The sequence below is a fragment of the Lepidochelys kempii genome, chromosome 3, assembly GCF_965140265.1.
Source record: "Lepidochelys kempii isolate rLepKem1 chromosome 3, rLepKem1.hap2, whole genome shotgun sequence".
NCBI lineage: Eukaryota > Metazoa > Chordata > Testudines > Cheloniidae > Lepidochelys > Lepidochelys kempii.
In genome coordinates, this window is record NC_133258.1 from 96186237 (window position 1) to 96207365 (window position 21129).

Here is a 21129-nt window from a genome sequence, read left to right on the forward strand (position 1 = left end):
TGCCTTTCAAAATCTGAGAGGGATGAGGTGTGGAGCATGCTGCTGGGAGTCTTAAAAGAGCAACACTCTGATGTGGAAATTACAGAACCCGAACCACCAAAAAAAAAAATTAATTTTCTGCTCGTGGCATCTGACTCAGATGATGAAAATGAACATGAGTTGGTCCTCACTGCTGTGGATCGTTGTCAAGCAAGAACCCATCATCAGCATGGATGTATGTTCTCTGGAATGGTGGTAGAAGCATGAAATGACATATGAATCTTTAGCGCATCTGCCACATAAATACCTTGCAACACCAGCTACAACAGTGGAAATTAACCAAGATGGTCAGGGATGCAACCTCATGCTCGGGACAACCCTACACTCTGACATGTTTGTCTGAGCAATTGGCTGTACAAGAAGTATGACTGAGTGGACTTGTAGGTTCTAAAGTTTTATATTGTTTTATTTTTGAATGCAATTACTTTTTGTACATAATTCTACATTTGTAAGTTCAACTTTCATTATAAAGAGATTGCACAACAGTACTTGTATGAGGTGAATTGAAAAATACTGTTTTTCAGTGCAAATATTTGTAATAAAAAATAAATATAAAGTGAGCACTGTACACTTTGTATTCTATGTTGTAATTGAAATCAATATATTTGAAAGTGTAGAAAACATCCAAAAATATGTAAGTAAATGGTATTCTATTTAACAGTGCGATGAATTATGATTTTTTTTAATCACTTGACAGCCCTAACTGGAATATAAATATTGTACTTGCATTTGAGTGTATAGTACATAGAGCAGTATAAACAAGTAATTGTCTGTCTGTATGAAATTTTAGTTTGTACAGTAGGACCTCAGAGTTATGAACACCTTGGGAATGGAGGTTGTTCTTATATCTGAAATGTTCTGTAACTCTCAACAAAATGTTACGGACTTCAGCCATGAGCAGGTTGGGGCTGCAGCTGCAGCATAGGGGGAGGTCAGGGCTTCGGAGGGGAGGGGCCCTCAGGGCTTCTGCCCTATGGGAGCACCAGGGCTCAGGGCTTTAGATCTGGGAGGAGCGCTGGGGTTTGGGGCTTCAGCCCTGCGGCTCCATAGAATCATAGAGTTTAATTGTAGGGTGATAGGTTTGTATAGAAAAGATGGTTTAGATAACTGATAAATTTGAAGCCACAGACTCTGCAGTCAGTTCTCTCTGCAGACTCTGCAGTCAGTCTAGTGGAACAGGCAATGACCTTAATGGAGTTCTGGGGGAGGAAGGGCATGGTATTTTCCTTCTAACTAAAGGAAGAACATTTGAATCCAAATCTGACTAATGAGTCTTTATATGGATCAATGTTGTTTTTAAAGTTGTAGCAAACTCAGATTTAAAACTATCAGTGACCAATCCACATTTCCAAAGAATTATTCGATAGTTTTTCAACTGAAAATGTCTGATTTTTTTTTTTATTTAAGTACCATGAGACATTTGACCTTGGAATACATTCTTAAAATTTCTTGAAATAAGCATCAGTTTCCCAAAATGACTATTTTAAAGACAAGAAAGAACTTACACTAGTAAGAATTTGGAACTAAATACTTGACTGAGCATATAGGTTCATTGAGAGCTTACCTATATGATGCAGCCTTCAGAACATGTGCTTTTCTTCCAGGTTTTGCTCAAATGTAACTTTCTTTTTGGTTCTTCGGTGTGGTGGTTTATTTCAATTTATATAAATAAATGTTTATTTCTTTGTAAATGGGCAAGAAAGGGCTGCCGTAGGGTTAGCAATAATGGGAAGTGAAACCTAAAGCCTTATTTATATTAGTGTTATGCGTTAGCATCTGAGAAGAGTTCACTGTGCTTGACTAACTGCAGGAAGGAAAACAAAGAAGCTTCTGTGTCCTTCATATTTGAAAGAATATCCCAAGCCCCATGGCCCACATACACATGGTGATTCTCAGGAGGAGGTGGCCTTTGCACTCCTTTGATGTTGGACTAAGTATGTACCAGGCTACTTCCCCAATATAGTTTAGTTTCTCTACCAGCTAATGGCCCCAAGGGGTTAATACAGCAAAAAGGGATTGTCAGGCCATAAAGAAGACCTCTCCATGCTTCCTGTGCTACCCATAGACATAAGCATATAAGAGCTGCCATACTGGGTCAGACCAATAGTCCATCTAACCCAGTATCTTGTCTTTTTACAGTGACCGTACCAGAGCCTCAGGGAGAGTGTACAGATCAGGGCAATTTTGGGGTGATCCACCCTGTCTTCCACTCCCAGTTTCTGGCAGTCAGAGTATAGGGTTGTCCCGAGCATGAGTTTGCATCCCTGACCGTCTTGGTTAATTTCTATTGGAGGACCTATCCTCCATGAATTTATCCAGTTCATTTTTTAACTCAGTTAAATTTTTACCATCACAAGATCGCATGGCAATGAGTTCCACAGATTAATTGTGGTGTGAGGAAAAAGTACTTCCTCTTGTTTATATTAAATCTGCTGCCTATTTAATTTAATCAGGTGACCCCTGGTTTTTGTATTGTGGGACAGGGTAAACAACACTTCTTTATTCACTATGTAACATTGTCCCTGGGGTATATCCTTACACTGCGTGGTCCTGCATATATAGGATATACTAGCTTTCTGGGGCTGCTTCACAGTGTATAAGATCTGGGTCTGGTACTAACTTAACTCCATTAGTCTAATTCACTCGTCCCAGTTTAAGGTTAATGAAAACCCAGAAATTGACTCAAATTTATAATACTTGTGTCCTCTTGTCTCAGATTATCACTGTAGAAGAGGCAAAGCGTCGAAAGAGCATTTGCAGTTACTATGAGGAAGATGACGATGATTCTTTACCTGTCCTAAAGCACCACAGCGCGCTCCTAGAGAATATGCACATAGAACAGGTATAATTAGTAATGGAGTTTTGGTTTGCTCCCTTTCCCACATTCTCATTTTCTTCCCTGCTGACACTGGAACAGTTACATTAGAAATTATATTGGCACAATATTGGAGATTTAAATTTCTAACCACAATGCTTCAGCTCTTTATTTTGGGTGCATTGTAAATACCCATCTCTGTAGTGTCTAGGTGTCAGGCACAGCTTTTTGCAGTGCTCTACTGGCTGTTGACTTGAGATGAAGAGAGAGAAATCATATATAATTAAATGTCTACACTAGTCTCTTCTTTCACTCCTAGCTTGCACGCTGTCTGCCAGCAAGAGTGCAGGGATATCCATGGCGGCTTGCATATAGCACGTTGGAGCACGGAACCAGCCTGAAAACTCTGTACAGGAAATCAGCGTCTCTTGACAGTCCAGTCCTCCTTGTCGTCAAAGATATGGACAACCAGGTTAGGACTTCGGAATAGTGCACTTATTTTGGGGTCTCCTGGATTGGAATGACCCAGTTAAAAAAGAGCTTATGATTGTAAATAGATTAAACATAACTATCTTTATCATTTGTAGTGCAACCTTCACATGGGTATTCCATACAATTTTAAGAGTTGCATACGCTTGTTAGCAAAGCAGCAGTTTTCAGCCAAATTCAATTATATGGAATAGTAGGAGTCAAAATAAGACAAGAAGTATGTTATACTATGCTTAGTACTGACTGTTAAATTAGCATATTTATCCTTAAACTCAAACCCAGGAAAATATTAGTACTAAAAGAGGTAAAAATCTGTCCAGAACTCACAATTTCTATGGAGCATGCTTTGCAACTGTAATTGTGTTCTCGCAAGCATCCATTCCAGTCACTAGCAGACTTCAGTTATCAGTCTGTTATAAAATAGCAGAGAGCATCCTTGGGACTGGTGTGAAGTACTCCAGTAGCTTCTAGAATCCTCATATCTGGAGCCCTCTGGCTTTTAAAACTATAAAGGGGTGTGGACAACCCAGACACCAGATCAGCTTCCCTTCCCTCCCCCCCGAATTTCACTAATTAGCCTTTATTACCTAAAACGTCAGTGCAGTTATTTGTCAGAAACTATATTTGAAAGGCCTTTTGAATTTTGCAAATTGTCTTCAAGTATAACCCAACCATTTTTGTTTTGACAGATATTTGGAGCATATGCAACACATCCTTTCAGATTTAGTGACCACTATTACGGCACAGGCGAAACTTTCCTCTACACGTTTAGTCCAAACTTCAAGGTAATTTGTTGGGGAAGGGGACCCATGGCTAGGGGGAGCTCCACTTGTGAAACATGCTTGACAAAACATTACTGAACAGCATGTTTATCGTGAGACCCTTTTTTGCAGTGTTGAGGTAGCCATGTTGTTTCCAGGATATTAGAGAGACAAGGTGGGAGGGGTAATCTCTTTTATTGGATCAACTTCTCTTGGTTAGAGAGAGAAGAAAAAAATTGACTCCTCAGAAAGCATCAGTTTGAAGGTGTGTGACAAACTGCTTGTGAATGCAGCTAATCACTAAACTCTTCATTCAGTACTACCAAACTGCAGTACTTCCAGCAAAAGTGACTGGAGGAGCTGGACTCTTCCATGAGGGTGAGAAGAAGGTTCTAGGTTGATTGTGTGGGAAGATGTAATGAATAAACCATGGAACACTCATAAAACCGGAGAGGTGGGAGCTCCAGAAGTAGTTTGATTTTACACAGTGCTTAGACCATAGTGACAAGAAACTAGAGAATGGGCAACTGTGAGACACCCCTAAAATGTAAATAGGCTGTTTGTTTTTAAATATTGAAGATATTAAGTCTATGAAAAGCAAAGGCATATTGATTGGACACACGTGAAATTTAAAGCAATCTATCGTTGTGCCTTTTTTAGATATGAACCATGCTGCTTTTATTTTTTACACACACACACACACACACACAATTACCCAGAATAATTCCCTAGCCTACTTTTTTAGTTTATTATATTTCCGATAATCAAATTTGGGTCTTGTTTTCTAGGTGTTTAAGTGGTCTGGAGAAAACACCTACTTTATCAATGGAGATACCAGCTCTCTAGAACTTGGAGGGGGAGGGTAAGTGTGTGGTTTTTTGGTTTTGAAATCCTATAATTGACTACATTTTGGGAGAGAAGGGATATTATTAGATGTAAGTGTGGAAGGAAAAACTGGTTAGTCCAGTAGATTAATTTATCCGTCTTTGAATAGTGTTCCTATGGGTGCTCCACGTCGGGCACACATGCGCCTCTCAAGCCCATGATCGGAGATTTCTAGTCAGCAGTGTCCATTTGGCCTGCGCATGCACCCTATGCCTCCTGGTGGCAGACACTGAGGCTACATAGGGATGCACACGCAAACCACCTTCCGTTCCTTCTCTTCTGCCTCAGCCTTACGGAACACCTAGCATGTCTGCCTAGAGCGTAATTGGACTTCTCTTTGTTTTGCACAGATAGTTGTACTTAGTGTTTTACCATAGTTAGTTTTGGTGAGATGATTGTGGGTGGTTCCCCCCCCCGCCCTTTCCTCGGGGGAGACTTGTCGTCTTCTGGCAGGGCATGCCTGACTCACCAGACTTCAAATGCTGCCTCTGTTGCTTGGAGGCTATACCAGTAAGCAGTGGGCACTCTCAAGTGTGTCTGTTGCCTGGGGGAGTTCCACATGTCCCAGAAGCGTTCCTTCTGTTTGACCCTTAAGTCCACAGCTAGGAAGATCAGGGAGATAAATCTCAGACTGTTGGCCATGGAATGCTTCCTGCAACCACCCCCTGAGCCAGTCAGGAGAATCCCTGGACAGATGGGGCTTACCTCCTCTCAAAAAGGAGCCTGCTGGGAAGACTCCCAGAAAGAGCGCGGACTCTCACTCTTCCATCTCCAAAAAAGACCAGGTCCCTATCGAGGTCCTCAGTCTCCAAGGGTACTGTTGAGGCCAAGGACTCTTCCTCTGGTACCTGTGGGCCTGCAAAGTCCCAGAGCTCAAAGAACAGTAGACACAGCTCTGATACGGCACCTGTACCCTCCCCTAGTAAGGGGAGGGTAAGCACACGGTACCATCAAGTTCGACCCTGCCATCAGCAATGAAACATCCTGTTCAGTTGTTGTTGCCATCATGCACCTTAACCCCATCATCATTACCAACGCAAGCTCAGTCAGGGGTGCCTGTACATGTGGTACCCTCAGTACCAAGCAAGCATCAGCTCCTGACATCTATAGTATCTGGTGTATGCCCATCATCGTTGGTACCATCGGCTCCCACATAGGTGTTCTACTCCAGGTGCACATACGCATCTTGAGTCCTTGATCAGAGATTTCTAGCCAGCAGTGTCCGCTCAGCCTGCACGTGCTCCCTATGCCTCCTTATGGCAGACACCAAGGCAATCAGGGAACTCAGGTAAACCACCCTCAGTTCCTTCTCTACCTAGTCATCCCCTGGGGAACAACCAAAAATAAAATAAAAGTAGAGGGGAAGAAGGCAGGTAGCAGAGCACGCACAGAACACACATCTCAAAGAACTGCAGTTCCTGCACATGGTGAGTAACATTTCCTTCTTCTTCAAGTAGCATCCCTACTGGTGCGCCACTTCAGGTGACTTCCTAGCAGTACCCATGGAGAGAGGAGGGAGCTTCTATGGGCTGACATGATGGCAACTAAGAAGGCCATCTTCATAGATGAATGAAGTAGGGGGCAGGTCCCCCACGCCAACAGACGATTGGCATTGACATACGGCACCGGACCTTTGACTGCCTTCTCTGGCACCTGACACGCAGTACTGGTCTCTGTCATTGGATTCCAGGCACCGGTCCCCCGCCTCCCTTGCGGCACCGAGCATCAGTACTTCGGACCTCAGAATCCTATGTCGACTCACATTATTAAAGGCATAGTTGGCATAGATCCCAGAATTGATGAAGGGAGGCCCCACTGAGTTGGCAACAGCAGTGGCAACCCCTGGTGCAATGGCCCTTTTGGATCCCCGGGGTGTATCATCAAGTCCAGGGCACCTTGTCAAGGGGATCAAGGTCTGTAGCGTCAGGATGCCGGCCGCAACACTCTCCTGGGGACAGACTCGCTCCTCGAGGATCCAAGGCCACCCTGTCCCAACTGTCCCCTCAACCTCTGGTTGTGACCGAGACGTCTCCACAACAGGACCAGCCCCAGGCATAGACTGTGGTGGCCACAATCGTCTATTGACCAAGAGTAGGTCAGAGACTTAGAGGGACAGGAGGACCCGGTAACTCCACTAGCCACCTCATCTTCTTTCCCAGACGAAGCTGTAGCAAGGGCGTCCGCTTCAGGGCCACCTCCAATAGATCACAGGGTGCACCAAGACATCCTCAGGTGAATCACTCTCACAACATGGAGTTGCAAGTGGAGGAGGTTGTTGAGACCGAGGTTGCCATGGTGGACATTCTCGCTCCCAAAGGTACATCACGGGTGGCTCTGCCCCTAATCAAGACAGTGCAGAACAATATAAAAACTCTGTGGTAGACCCTGGCCTTGACCCTGCTCTCGACATGAAAGATGTGTGCTTTCACATAGCCATTCATCCAGCCTACAGACTTTTCCTGAGATCTGTAGTCAGCCACAAACATTACCAGTTCACAGTGCTCCCATTTGGTCTATTGACGGCCCACCGAGTATTCACCAAGTGCATGTCGGTGGTCGCAGCCTTTCTCCAAAAGAGGCAGGTACAAGTGTATCCCTACCTCGACGACTGGCTGCTGCAGGGGGGGCGGGTGCTCCAGGGAGTAAGTGGAGTCCCAAGTTTGGTTACTCAGAGACCCTTTCGAGAGACTAGGACTCCTCCTCAATGTGAACAAGTCCACGCTTTCACCGACCCAAAGAATAGAATGAATTGGGGCAGTGCTGGACTCGGTACAGGCCAGAGCAATCCTGCTGGAGTCCAGATTTCAAGCAATGACCGATATTATCCAGACTCTCAGGCAGTACACCACCACAACTGCAAGGGGATGCCTGAGTCTCCTCGGTTGTGGCAGACTGCACCTGTGTGGTCAGGCATGCCAGACTGAGGCTCAGGCCACTGTAGGCATGGTTCACCTCAACTTATTGCCCAGGTCGAGACAGCTTGGACTCAGTAGTGACAGTACTGGAGTGAGTTCTAGAGTCCCTTCGCTGGTGGCTAGACCCTTGCATGGTCCACGAAGGACTCCCATTCAGCACCCTTCAACCCCCCATGACCCTAGTAATGGACACGTCAGCTCTGGGTTGGGGGGCCCAGCTGTAGAAGACCTACAGATGCAGGATCAGTGGTCGCAGGTCGAGCTCTCACTCCACATCAACATCAAGGAGCTCAGAGCTGTGTGTCTAGCCTGCCAGACCTTCCAGGCCAGAATTCAGGGTCAGTGGGTGGCGGTGATGACCGACAACACCACCACCATGTTTTACATAAGCAGGACGGATCCTGCTCTTCTCTTCTCTGTCAGGAAGCTTTCCAGCTGTGGGATTTCTGTATAGCCCACTCCATTCACCTGGAGGCGTCCTATCTCCCTGGAGTACGGAATGAGCTTGCAAACCACCTCAGCAGGTCGTTTCGCAACCACGAGTGGTCCATCCGTCTGGACGTCATGCATCCCATCTTCCAAAGGTGGGGGCTTCCCCGGGTAGACCTATTTGCCACCAGGAGCAATAGGAAGTGTCCCTTTTGCTCTTTCCAAAAACAGTTCAGGCTCTATCTCAGACTCGTTTGTGCTACCCTGGGAAGACCATCTAATGTATGCCTTCCCGCTGATATCGCTTATCCACAAGGTCCTGCTCAAGATCCACAGGGATAAAGCGGAAGTAATTCTGCTGACCCCAGCATGGCCACGCCAACTTTGGTACACCACGCTTCTGGAGCTGTCAGTGGACACCCCGATCGCCCTGCCACTCTACCCCGATCTGATTACACAGGACCACGTTCTTCACCCGGACCTCTATTCCCTCCATCTCATGGCTTGGAAGCTTCATGGTTAAACCCAAAGGAGCTCCAATACACGGAATCAGTAAGGGAGGTGCTGCTTGGTAGCAGGAAACATTCCACCAGGGCCACATACCTAGCTAAGGGGAAAAGGTTCTCATGCTGGTGTGAGCAGCATCGCGTACCTCCACTTCAGACATCTACACCGTTCATGCTGGAGTATCTACTGCATCTGAAGCAGCAAGGTTTGGCGGGATCATCCATCAGGGTACACCTCGCGGCCATCTCGGCGTCTCACCCAGGAGAGTTGGGGTATTTGCCAGCCCTATGGTGGGCCGTTTCCTGAAAGGCATGGAAAGGCTATATCCACAGTCCCAACCGCCAGTACCTGCTTGGGATTTCATTCTGGTCCCCTCTAGGCTAATGTGTGTGTGTGTGGGGGGGCATTCGAACCACTGGCTACATACTCCCTTCTGTATCTCTCATGGAAGATGACATTCCAGGTTGCCATCACATCAGCCAGGAGGGTGTCCAAGTTAAAAGCGCTAACCATCAAACACACCCACACACACACGCACTTCCATAAGGACGAAGTACTACTCAGGCCGCATCCAGCCTTCCTGCCCAAGGTGGTATCCAAATTCCACATTGGCCAAGACATTTTTCTACCAGTCTTCTATCCCAAGCCGCATGCTCATGTGCAGAAGCCGAGGCTTCACTCACTAGATGTCCAGAGGGTGCTGGCATTCTACATTGAGCACACAGAGCCTTTCAGGACGTCTAACCAGCTGTTTGTAGTGGTGGCAGACCAGATGAAGGGGCATCCGGTCTCATAGAATCATAGAATATCAGGTTTTGAAGGGACCTCAGGAAGTCATCTAGTCCAACCCCCTGCTCAAAGCAGGACCAATCCCAACTAAATCATCCCAGCCAGGGCTTTGTCAAGCCTGACCTTAAAAACTTCTAAGGAAGGAGATTCCACCACCTCCCTAGGTAACGCATTCTAGTGTTTCACCACCCTCCTAGTGAAAAAGTTTTTCCTAATATCCAACCTAAACCTCCCCGACTGCAACTTGAGATCATTACTCCTTGTTCTGTCATCTGGTACCACTGAGAACCCAACGCATTTCTTCCTGGATCACGGACTGCATCCATACCTGCTACGACCTCGCCAAGATCCCAGCCCTGGATATTACAGCCCACTTGGCGTGTGCTCCAACCTCGTCTGCTGCTTTCCTGGCTCAGATGCCCATCCAGGAGATCTGCAGAGCAGCAACCTGGTCTTCGGTGCACACATTTACCACCCACTATGCCATCACCCAGCATGCTAGAGAGGACACAGCTTTCGGGAAGGCGGTTCTCCAATCAGTGATTCCTTAACTCCAATCCCACCTCCAGGGGAGAGCTTGGGAGTCACCTGATTGGAATCAACATGAACAAGCACTGGAAGAAAAAACGATTACTCACCTTCTTGGGACTAAAAGAAAAGGAGTACTTGTGGCACCTACAGCTCATGAAAGCTTATGCTCAAATAAATTTGTTAGTCTCTAAGGTGCCACAAGTCCTCCTTTTCTTTTTGCGGATACAGACTAACACAGCTGCTACTCTGAAACCTGTCATCATGCAAGGCACTTCTTGGGACTGTTGTTCTTCGAGATGTGTTGTTCACATCTATTCCAATACCCACCCTCCTTACCATCTGTCAGAGTATCCGACAAGAAGGAACTCAAGGGTGGGTCGGGTCAGCAGGGTCATAAAGGCGTCACTCCCGGGGGCTCCCTAGCGTACCCAGTGGGAGCTGCTAAGGGAAAAGTTTCCGACAACCATGCATGTAGCGCACGCACACCTGATTGGAATGGACATGAACAATACATCTTGAAGAACAACAGTTACAAGAAGGCGAGGAACCATTTTTTGCCCAAGCTGTGGGGGTTTGTTTTGTTTCTAGCTAACAAGGATGTGGGCTTAGCTGTTGTAGATAAAGTTTGAACTTTAACTTTTTTCTTCTTCTTTTTTTAGTGGTCGATTTGGTTTATGGCTGGATGCTGATTTGTATCATGGGCGAAGCAACTCCTGCAGCACCTTCAATAATGACATCTTATCCAAGAAGGAAGATTTCATAATACAAGATGTGGAAGTATGGACATTTGAGTGAAATAAGGACTGCCTTATGGACTGGGTTCATTGAGGATGCTGAAAGCTAAAGCCCCAGCACAGGCCTCACAGTGTAACACTTTTTCTTTCTGATATCCCAGCAGAACACGGCTACACAAAAACGTTCTGAGAGCCAATTTTAAGAGGCAGAAATGTAGAAAACAATAAGAGGACCAGTGTGTGTGAGTGTTTTTACTCTCTTCCCACCAACACTCCTTCAGTAAGGAAACAAGATGCTAATGAAGACATTCATGGTGTATGAATTTGTTTAAAGCAGTTTTGTTTTTTATTTTCTGTAACTGTGGAAAAAATACTGTGGGGGGAAAAATATATATATATATATACAGAACATTCCATGTGTATTTATATTACATGTAAGTGCTAACCAAAAAGAAAATCTACAACATACTTTCTGTTTGCCATGAAAACAATAATAATCTGAAATAGATGAACAGAGCACTTAAAGGGAACATGGTTTTTTTTAAATCTTTTTATTTATTGTTCATTGTATAGTACATTTGTTTAAAATGTAGTAGGTATGTTTTTTTCTTTTAATGTTTAAAACCTCAGAATTTGACAGAAAAATACTACTGAGGTGTTTTTCATATGTGTTGGCAACAAATCCATTTGATTTCTAAAGTTAGTTTTATATATATATATATATATATTATTTTGTAAATGAAACTTTTTTGTTTCTGTTTTGTTGTTGCCCTAATTTAGGGGTTTTGTTTTTTGGCAGAAACTCTGAGTGCATAATTCTGGATTACTTTCAGAGGGTGGGAGAGAGGTGGGTGCTGTCAGCTTTCATTATTGACTCTGCTGCCATCTTCCTATTGATCGGGTGTTCTACTGGCAATATATGGGACAGCAGGGCACATTCTTAGGTAGCGTAACTTGTCGTAGCTTCATTGACTTCAGTAGAGCTGTGACAGTTTATACCAGCTCAGGATCTCCCCCAACATGTTTATATTCATGACTAAGAAAATGTCTGAAAAGAAACACAGGTTGGTTTTTTCAGCCACTTGCGTGGTGGCACAGAAAACTAGCTCTGTTTCATTAGTCTTACCTACAAATTTAAAAAAAAAAATCTTGTTTTTTAATAGGGAGAAAAATGTAATGTGAAAAGTTGGAAGGAATGTTCTTTCCCATATAGGCCATATTATGTTGGTGTAAAAACTGTTTTTCTTGGTCATTCTTATTTGGTTTCCTTCCTGAAAAAGGCTTGAACCAACATGCTAACTTATGCTTTTACAAGTAACTAATTATTTCTTTTTTGGTTTAATGAAGTGGCATTTAAATGCTGACCAGAATTTTTTCTCTGGAGGGACATTTCATTTATGAAAGGCAGAGCTGAACTCTAATCCAGTTAGTGCTGTGAAAACACCAACAGATACAAAAGATAACTGAAGGAAATAAGAAAATACTTTTCTTTATGGTATGTGACCAATTCTACCTTGTCAAAAAACATGGCTTTGTGGGTGTTTTTGTTTAAAAAAAAAATTATTTAAATGATAATCTCTGCTGGTAGGAAAGGAATACTGTCCTGCCTTTAGAGTTCAAAGCAAAATGTAACACGTCATACTGAATCCAATTAATCATCTTAAAAGAAGTCAGGTTAGAAATGGTGTTGCACTCATTCTCAAAAATGCACTGTAAACACTTGGAATATTCCACCACAGTAGTACAACTCCAGTTAGTTACTACTGTTCACCCTCTTCTCCCATCCCCCAGAAATAAAAGGGAACAACTTAGATGCCAAGCATCAATCAGTCTTAAAGTCCACACAGAGGTTCCATGCAGTTAAAAACTGATGCTGTAAAAACAAGAAGTCTGTAACACAGTGCACATAAGCTATTAACACTGTTTTCTACCACTTGGTCTATCCATAAAAAAAAGTTCTGATGGATTTAGCTGTAAGATATTTCAGAACCTGCTAATAGCATAGTGCTTTGAGAGATGCTAGGAATGTCCAATAATGTCTGCCATTTTGGCCAGTTGCATACCCCTTACTAGTTACAAGCAAAAAAAAATTGTCATTTTACATACCTATCTCTCTTATTTACCTACAGTTTATTCCATTACTCTGTACTTGTCAGAGCATATCTAAACGCTGTGTTCTATATTCAGCAGTGTTGTTCATTAAAACTTCTGTGACCCTTTACACTTTAAACTATGAATATTGAACATATGTAATGCAATGCTATCGCAATATTTTCAATAAAGGAGTTTATGCATTCAGATACTTACTTTGGATGTTTTCCCTTTTACAGTTATTTACAAACATTGAATACTCCTAAAATGAGGGAATAATACGAGCCCTTCCTTAAGGCACAAATACTTCAGATAAGAATAGTAGCTGAATCCTCCTTGAGAAGAGAGTTTCAAAGGTACAGATCATAGCAGAGGCAGAATACAGGAGTAGATGGTGGAAGTTATTGGTATGTTAACATCCATTTTGGTATGTTATTTTCTAACTTGGGTTGATTCAATGTACTATGAAGGGACTTCAAGAAGAAAAGCTATGCAAAAAAGAAAAAAACACCTCCTTTTACTAGGAAAAAAAATAATGAAAATAATAGAACAGTTAATCTGAGGATCTGATCAGCCTTATTCTGCAGTGCTTAGTCCTACTTTTGTGTGTGCCCACATGCCATGTTACAAGTACTTCATGTTTTTGAGAACGGTCATGATATTCCTGAGTGTCAGCCTATCTCAAGATACGAAAAGATAGCGCACATACTTAGCTTACCATCAGACTTCTTGCAAAATATAATAGTTTTATTCCCAGACAAAAAATAACTAAGATGAAGCTAAAATTGACTATATTAGTAACATGAAGGTAATCTGCAAAGAATTTGTGCCTTTTTTGCTACTTTATAGTGTATGAAGAAGGCCTGAAATTAAAACCAGAAAAACTCTTCTGTGGTGTCTGGTTGGTTGGTTTGTTTTTTGGATTCTTTTGGGCATTTTTTTTTATTTTATTTTTTAATTTCAGAAAGATCAGGCATGTCAAGTTTTTGGTCTGACTGGAGAAACTCAGAGGTCTCAGAATGAGCATACCTTCTATTCATAAGTTTAAGTAACTCTTTGTGTAAACTTAATGGTGACCAGAATTTGCAGGAAAACTGTAAACTAGGAGTGTAAAACAGTCTAGTGTTTTATGGTCACTAGTGATTTTGAAACTGTTATGGATGAAAAGTTATTTCAGAATCATATGCTTTAATCACTACAGGAATACAGTTGAAGGTTTATTTTGGTGTTTCCTTACAAGTGTGTGATGGATTATTAAGATTTTAATTTCCATGCATTTTTGTTGGCTGGCTGCTGTATAGTGTTTGCTATCTCTTAACTGTGAATTTTCCAAGTCGTTTGAGTTGGTACTTGTACTTGTGCAAACTTAGCTGTTGCACACCATAGTTCTTTGTGTTGGAATCATTATTTAAATTAGCTCCCACTTTCTGTTCTCAAGATAGGATCTTGCAAGAAAACATCTTAGAATAATCTTTAGAGGTGAACTTTTTCAAAGTGTCTCAATTTAAAACTACTTTTCTTTTTTGATTTTGGTGGTAAGATTCTCCATAGAGATTGGCTTGTATTCTACAAGCTGTTCTATTTCATGTCAGCATCCATCAGCTCCAGGAGTAGAAAGCCACAAAGGTGGTTTTGTAGGGAATTTTTCTGTTTTTGTTGTTTTTCCCTACTTATCCATCTTGGATTCAAGGGGTGGTTGTTGTCCCTCCATTTTTGGTGCCTATCTTGTTGCCAGATTTGGCGCCTTTTTCTCCGCAAGGCAGGAAAAGGTATGGTCGCATGACCGAAATCTGCCTCTTAACAGGAGAGTATTTAAGGTTGGTTCGCGTGTCCCATGGCTGCTGCCCATCAGAGTGGCAGATCAGTGCCCATTGTTCCATGTGCAATTGCACTGCTCTCACTCACCTGGCATACCATCACTTATCACCTGGTGTGCCAAAAAATAACGTACCTGGGCATAGAGTTAGGAGCTGAAGGAAGAAAACCTGACACTCAAAGAATTGAGCTCATAAATAAGTTTCCTGCTTCACAGAACCAATCTTCTCTATGTTCCTTCTTGGACCTGACAGGGATTCTCGAGAGAATTCATTGAAGGTTATGCAGAGATGGCCCGCCCTCTGTACCAGTTGCTGAAGAAGGGACAATACTGGATATGGGGAGAAGAACAGAAAAATGCCTCTGTCAGCCTAAAGCAAGCCCTTATGAAGGCTCCGACTCTTGCTTATCCTATGCCTAATACTCCCTATCAGTTACAGCTGGCTACAACAGGAAAAGATCTAAGTGCAGTCCTAACGCAGGATGCTGGTAATGGTCCTAAACCAGTTGCATATGGCTCAAGAGTACTAAGCAATGTAGAACAACCGTATACAGCATGTGAAAAGGAGGTATTGGTCCTTACATGGGCACGCAGCCACTGAGAATATATCATCAGAATGTCCCCAGTCAGTCTCAAAACAGCCCACACTCTTACCAAGTATGTCCTTTCAGGATGAATAAATGAAGGAAGGGTCTCAAACTTAGGTTAGCATTCTGGACTCTTAGCCTAATCAACAGGGACAGCAAAATTGACAAGACATCTCAACTATCAGCTGCACCATATGCTTTGCTAATACAAGGTGAGGAGCATGAGTGCCCTCTAACATCAGACAACTTAGAGCACCTTTAAAATGGGCATGACATACCAGGAAGCCAAAGATAAACATCTTGACGTCTGGGTAGTCAATGGGAGTTGCTATCACAAGGATGGCAAGCTGCATGCGGGCTATACCGCCCTTCAGCTCAGCTCATAGACCATCGTGCACAGCACTGTCCTAGCCAATTTGCACAGGCAGCAGAAGTTGTTGCCATCCTGGCCGTCTTAGATGCTGCGGACCCAAAGAGCAACTTGTTGGTATGTTCAGACTCTGGGTGGTGAAGGCACTCACAAAATGGATGCCAGTATGGATCCAGAGATCCATGAAGACCTCGGATGGAAGACCTGTCTCCTATGCAAAATACCTTTTACACATCTGGGATTTTGCCACCTCCAGGACAGGTAATACATATTTCCTGTAAAGTGAAGGCACGCAGGAAAGATCAGGCCGAAATTGCAAAACACAACAATCAAGTTGATAGCCTCACAAAGCAAGCAGCATTAGTGGGAAAAGAATATTTGTGGACCAAGTCTGATAAGATCTATAAAGGGCAACTTGCAGAATCAGAAATCATGAGCCAGGTAGACATCATAGACCATCAAAAAGCTGACAAAGTCCAGGACCTTCTGTCAAAAGAGGAATATAGAGGGTATAAGCTCTTCAAAAACAAGAATGGTATCATCATGGCCCAAAGGGAAGATGTTAACAATGTTACACCGGTATTAGTGGTGCCTGAATGCTTGAGAAGAGAACTCATCAACCTATCACATAACCAAGGCCACTTTTGGAGTGGAAAAAAACACCAACAGAATCCTAAGCATGGGCTGGTGGTTGGGAATAACTAGAGATGTCTAAACAGTCATATTTGCTTGCAGTGTGCTGAAAATAACGCAGACCACAAAGTAATCAAGGGCCCCATGGCACACCAAAAGATTGTTGGTCCATGGTCACATTTACAAATTGACTTTATTGGGCCATTACCCTGTATGGGCAGAGGTAATAAATATTGCCTCGTCATCATAGATGCATTCTCCAAATGGGTGGAGGCTTATCCTACCAGAAATAATACAGCCTCCACAACAGCAAAAAACCTTTGCACGCTTTGGTCTGCCTGAATGAAGAGTTCATGTTTAGCTATTCCACCTGGAAGCAGGCAGGGCACACCCTGACTGTTTTGTAGAAGCAATGCACACATTGCTCTATCCAAGGACAAGGGCTAGATATGAACCATGAGAACCTGATTGTTTGGACAGCAACTGTGGGAGGCTTTCTTAGCCTGGGCTCAAGGCCTGAGAACCAGGATTGTAGTAGATAAAGGATGGTAACTAAGTATATTAATTAACGTCATACATTCCTTTGGGTAGCAGTGTGTAATGCTTAGGGGGAGAAATATAATAAAAGGAGAAGGTGGAAGGCGGGGGGGCAGAACAGCCCATCTCCGCTGACCAGCCTGTTTGCTTGCATAAAGCTGTGTTCTGTCTGATCATTGAACCGCCACAACTGGCGCCCAAACGTGGGGCCCTCAGCACTCACCTCGCCCGGCAAGGGTTTCAGACGCGTCACTCATCCGCTTCGTGGATCCCGGTGAGTATTTTTCATTGTGGTAAGTATGGGAAGCTCCCTCTCTGCTTTGCAAGTGCAACACCGCAATGAGCTGCAGTATTTGCTGCGTAAGGCTCAGCATGACTGCCCGGCTCGAGCACTTACTCTCCTGCTACAGGAGGTGTGTGCCCAGTGCCCGTGGTACCCTGAAGCCGGAAGCCTTAAGCTAGCGGACTGGGAGCGATTGGGCCAGACATTGCACGAAGAGCCTCGGGTGCCCATGCAGGCTTTACATGCCTGGCACCTCTGCCGCGACGCAATACAGCGTGTCGCCTCCGACAGGCCCTCCCTCGCGAGGCTGGTGATCTCGCCACACCCGTCCGCTCCTGCAGCCATCCCCGCTCCTGGCGATGCGACACAGCGTGTCGCCTCGGAAAGGCCCTCTTCAGCACCAACAGAGGAGCTGCCGATCCCGCCACCCCTGTCCGCTCCTGCAGCCATCCCTCCCCCTGCTTCGCCCCCAGTGCCTCTATTACCGCCGCCTCCCTGGCCTTCCCCACCGGAGCCGGTGTGTGATCACCCTCCCCCCTTGGGGCCCCCCGGAGGGTCATCTGCATCTGCTCAGAAGCTTTCGCTGGTGCAACAAATGGTTCACTCAGCGAAAGCTCGATCAGATCTTACAGCAGAGGAGCTGGCTGATCTGGTCTCAGTTTGCCCGGTGACCTGGCAGAATGATGACCAGGGCAACCCCGTGGGCACCTGGACCACTTTGCCATACTCGGTGGTTAGAGAGGTAAAGAAAGCAATTCATGAATTTGGCCTGACTAGCACCTTTGTGCGTGGTCTCATTGAAGGGATAGATACTGGGTACTCCCTAATCCCTGAGGATTGGAAAACGCTGCTGCGCATGATGTTATCACCCAGTCAGTATGTTATTTGGCTTAGTGAGTATCGGCAGATGGCAGAACACCAAGCTCAGGTACATAGAGAGCACGGTATCATTTATGAGCATTTGGCAGGGGAGGGCCCGTTTGCTACTATTGAGATGCAGTCTCAACTCCCTCAGGCCGTCTTCCCCATTATTTCTCCACCTGTGCCCAGCATGCTTTCAAGAAGGTCCCGGATTCAGGCAAGCCTACCAAAAGCTTTGTCAGTATCCGTCAGGGTGCCTCAGAGTCCTTTTTGGATTTTACCAACAGATTGCATGAGGCTATCCTCCGACAGGTGGATAACACTGAGGCAGCTCACGAGCTCCTGTTAAAATTGGCAGTTGAAAATGCAAATGAGGATTGCCGCCGTGCTCTCCAGGCAGCACAAGCCTCTGGTATTTTAGAGCTCTCAGACATGCTGCGGGCGTGCCAGAACATTGGCACACAAGCCCACAAGGCTGGAGTTCTGGCTGCCGCCCTCAGAAAAACCGGGAAGGAGGAGAAGCGTTGTTACCGCTGTGGTAAGGAGGGTCATTTTCAGCGGGAGTGCCGCTCATCTAAGGCACCAGCCCGACCCTCAAAGAAGTGCCCCAAGTGTGGGAAAGGTTATCACTGGGCTAATCAGTGTCGTAGCGGGTCGGGAAACCGCGCGACGGGTCCCCCCCGAACCCAGGGCCAAACAGGGGTGTTTCCTACTCAGACAACCGCTCCTCTGCTTTAAAATCCGTAGACTCTATGAGGGCGGCGACTGCTGGAAGTGCAGGGCTTGATTTGATCATGCAGGAGGACACTGACTTTCGGCTGCCAGGGGAGGTCTGTGCCATACCTACACAGGTGACAGGACCTCTCCCTGCCGGCTTTGTAGGTCTTGTTCTCCCTCGCTCACATGCTGGGAAACAGGGCTTTTTTGTCATTCCAGGGGTCATTGATGCTGATTACACTGGCATTATTAAGGTTCAGGTGTCGACTCATCTTCCCCAGTCGCTCTCGCGTGGACGGTCAATTGCACAATTGATTTTAGTCCCCTATCAGGTGCCAGCTGCCGAGGATCGAACTCGGGGCGGAGGCGGCTTTGGATCGACGTTGTCTCACTCGCCGTCTCACAGCGCGTCTTCTCCACTTGTTGCTCTGACAATGTCAGTCCGCCCCTCGAAACCTCAGTTAACACTTCTCTTAAATGATGTTCCTTTTACAGGGCTGGTGGACACTGGAGCTGACGTTACGGTGATTCGTGATCTGGAGTGGCCGGTTAGTTGGCCTACGGTTCCTTCTAGAGAATTGTGGGGGATCGGGGGTAGTAAACCCGGGCGCCAAAGTTTGTCTTGGGTCACGGTCTCTAAACCGGGAGGCCGTACCCTTGCTACAATCCGTCCTTTTGTACTCCCTGTCCACCTCAATATTTGGGGCCGTGATTTACTTTCAAAGTTAGACACCACCCTCGATATTAATATCTGATGGCCCAAAACCCTCCCTCACCCACCTTGCCCTCCACATTACTATTGGTGTGGCAATCCTTAGAGCCCGTGTGGATTGACCAGTGGCCCCTCCCTCTAGAAAAGCTAAAAGCACTTCATTCGCTTGTGCAGCAGCATTTGCAAGCACAGCGACTGGAGAGCTCCACTATTCCCTGGAACACCCCGGTGTTTGTTATTAAGAAAAAATCGGGTGCTTGGCGGCTGTTACATGATTTAAGGGAAATAAATAAACGCATCCAACCTATTGGCCCCTTGCAATTTGGCTTACCAAATCCAAATTTAATTCCTCAAACCGATCAACTTTGTGTGTTAGATTTAAAAGATTGTTTTTTCACCATCCCCCTTTGCCCTCAGAATTAGCTGCTGTTATTTTGGCCTTTCAACCTTTTGCTGATTGTCCCTTTAATTTAATTGTGGATACCCATTATGTTTATCAGGTAATTGATCATTTACCCCTTGCCCTCATTACCCCTCAGGTTGATGCAGACCTCCTTCGCCTGTTTTTGTTTTTGCAGCACCCTTTTGCCACTTGTCATTTCCCTTACTTTGTTGCTCCTATTCGCAGTCATACCACTCTGCCTGGGCCACTCACTGAGGGCAATGCACGCGCCGATCGCGCGTTGCGTGGTCAGGTAAATTCCCTTTTTTCTGACCCCATTGAAAGCCATGCCTTTTTTCATCAGTCTGCCTCTGTTTTGGCCCGGCAGTTTCACATTCCTGCTGATCATGCACGTTTCATTGTTCGTTCCTGCCCCCACTGTGCTGCTGCTGCTCCTACTTTTTCTTATGCCGTTAACCCCCGAGGTACCGCAGCAAATCAGCTGTGGCAAATGGATGTTACTCATGTGTCACAATTCCGCCCCTATTCGTTTTTACATGTTTCCGTTGATACTTATTCAGGCTTCTTTTGGGCAACCCCACAACGTGGGGAAGCCACTAACAAAGTTATTCACCATTTGCTGGCCTGCTTTTCTGTTATGGGTCGCCCCTGCCAAATTAAAACAGATAATGCCCCAGCCTACTGCTCTGCAGCCCTCTCCACCTTTTGTGCCCGCTGGGACGTCCGTCTTAAACACGGAATCCCTTATAATTCCACGGGCCAAGCCATTGTTGAACGTGCCAATCGCACACTCAAAACCTTGCTAGATAAACAATTAAAACAAGGGGAGCTGCGTCTCCGAACCTTAGGAGACATTCAACAACAAATGCATATCCTCTTGTTTACTTTAAATAATTTAACACTGAATGCAGATCAGCAGACCCCTGCGGATCGGCATTTTCACAAATCTGAGGTACTGGAAAGACCGCGTGTCTTTTACCGTCAGCTGCCCGATCCACAGTGGCTGGGCTCAGTACCTCTAATCACTTGGGGTCGGGGATATGCTGCTGTGTCCCTCCCTGCAGGACCGTTGTGGGTTCCAGCTCGGTGTGTGCGACCGGCACTTAAACAACATGGCATGGCACCAGGGACTGTCGAATCCCATACCAGAGTTTCAGCTGACCTTGGAGGAGACCGCGTTGCCCCCCGAGTCGACAACGACGGGACGGAAACGGAGGAGGCGTAG

General features: G+C 45.2%; 1 protein-coding gene across 11 annotated transcripts in view; it reads left to right on the top strand.

Annotated features, from left to right (window-relative positions):
• Window positions 1–13200, top strand: part of NCOA7 (nuclear receptor coactivator 7) — a 167338-nt gene extending 154138 nt beyond the window's left edge. For all 11 annotated transcript variants that reach the window (XM_073337224.1, XM_073337228.1, XM_073337223.1 and 8 more), the window contains 5 exons: window positions 2756–2881; window positions 3174–3326; window positions 4033–4128; window positions 4893–4966; window positions 10820–13200. In XM_073337224.1, the coding sequence (XP_073193325.1) occupies window positions 2756–2881; window positions 3174–3326; window positions 4033–4128; window positions 4893–4966; window positions 10820–10955 (585 nt within the window). In that variant the 3' untranslated portion in view covers window positions 10956–13200. The remainder of the gene's footprint in view (window positions 1–2755; window positions 2882–3173; window positions 3327–4032; window positions 4129–4892; window positions 4967–10819) is intronic.
• The last annotated feature ends 7929 nt before the right edge of the window (window positions 13201–21129 follow it).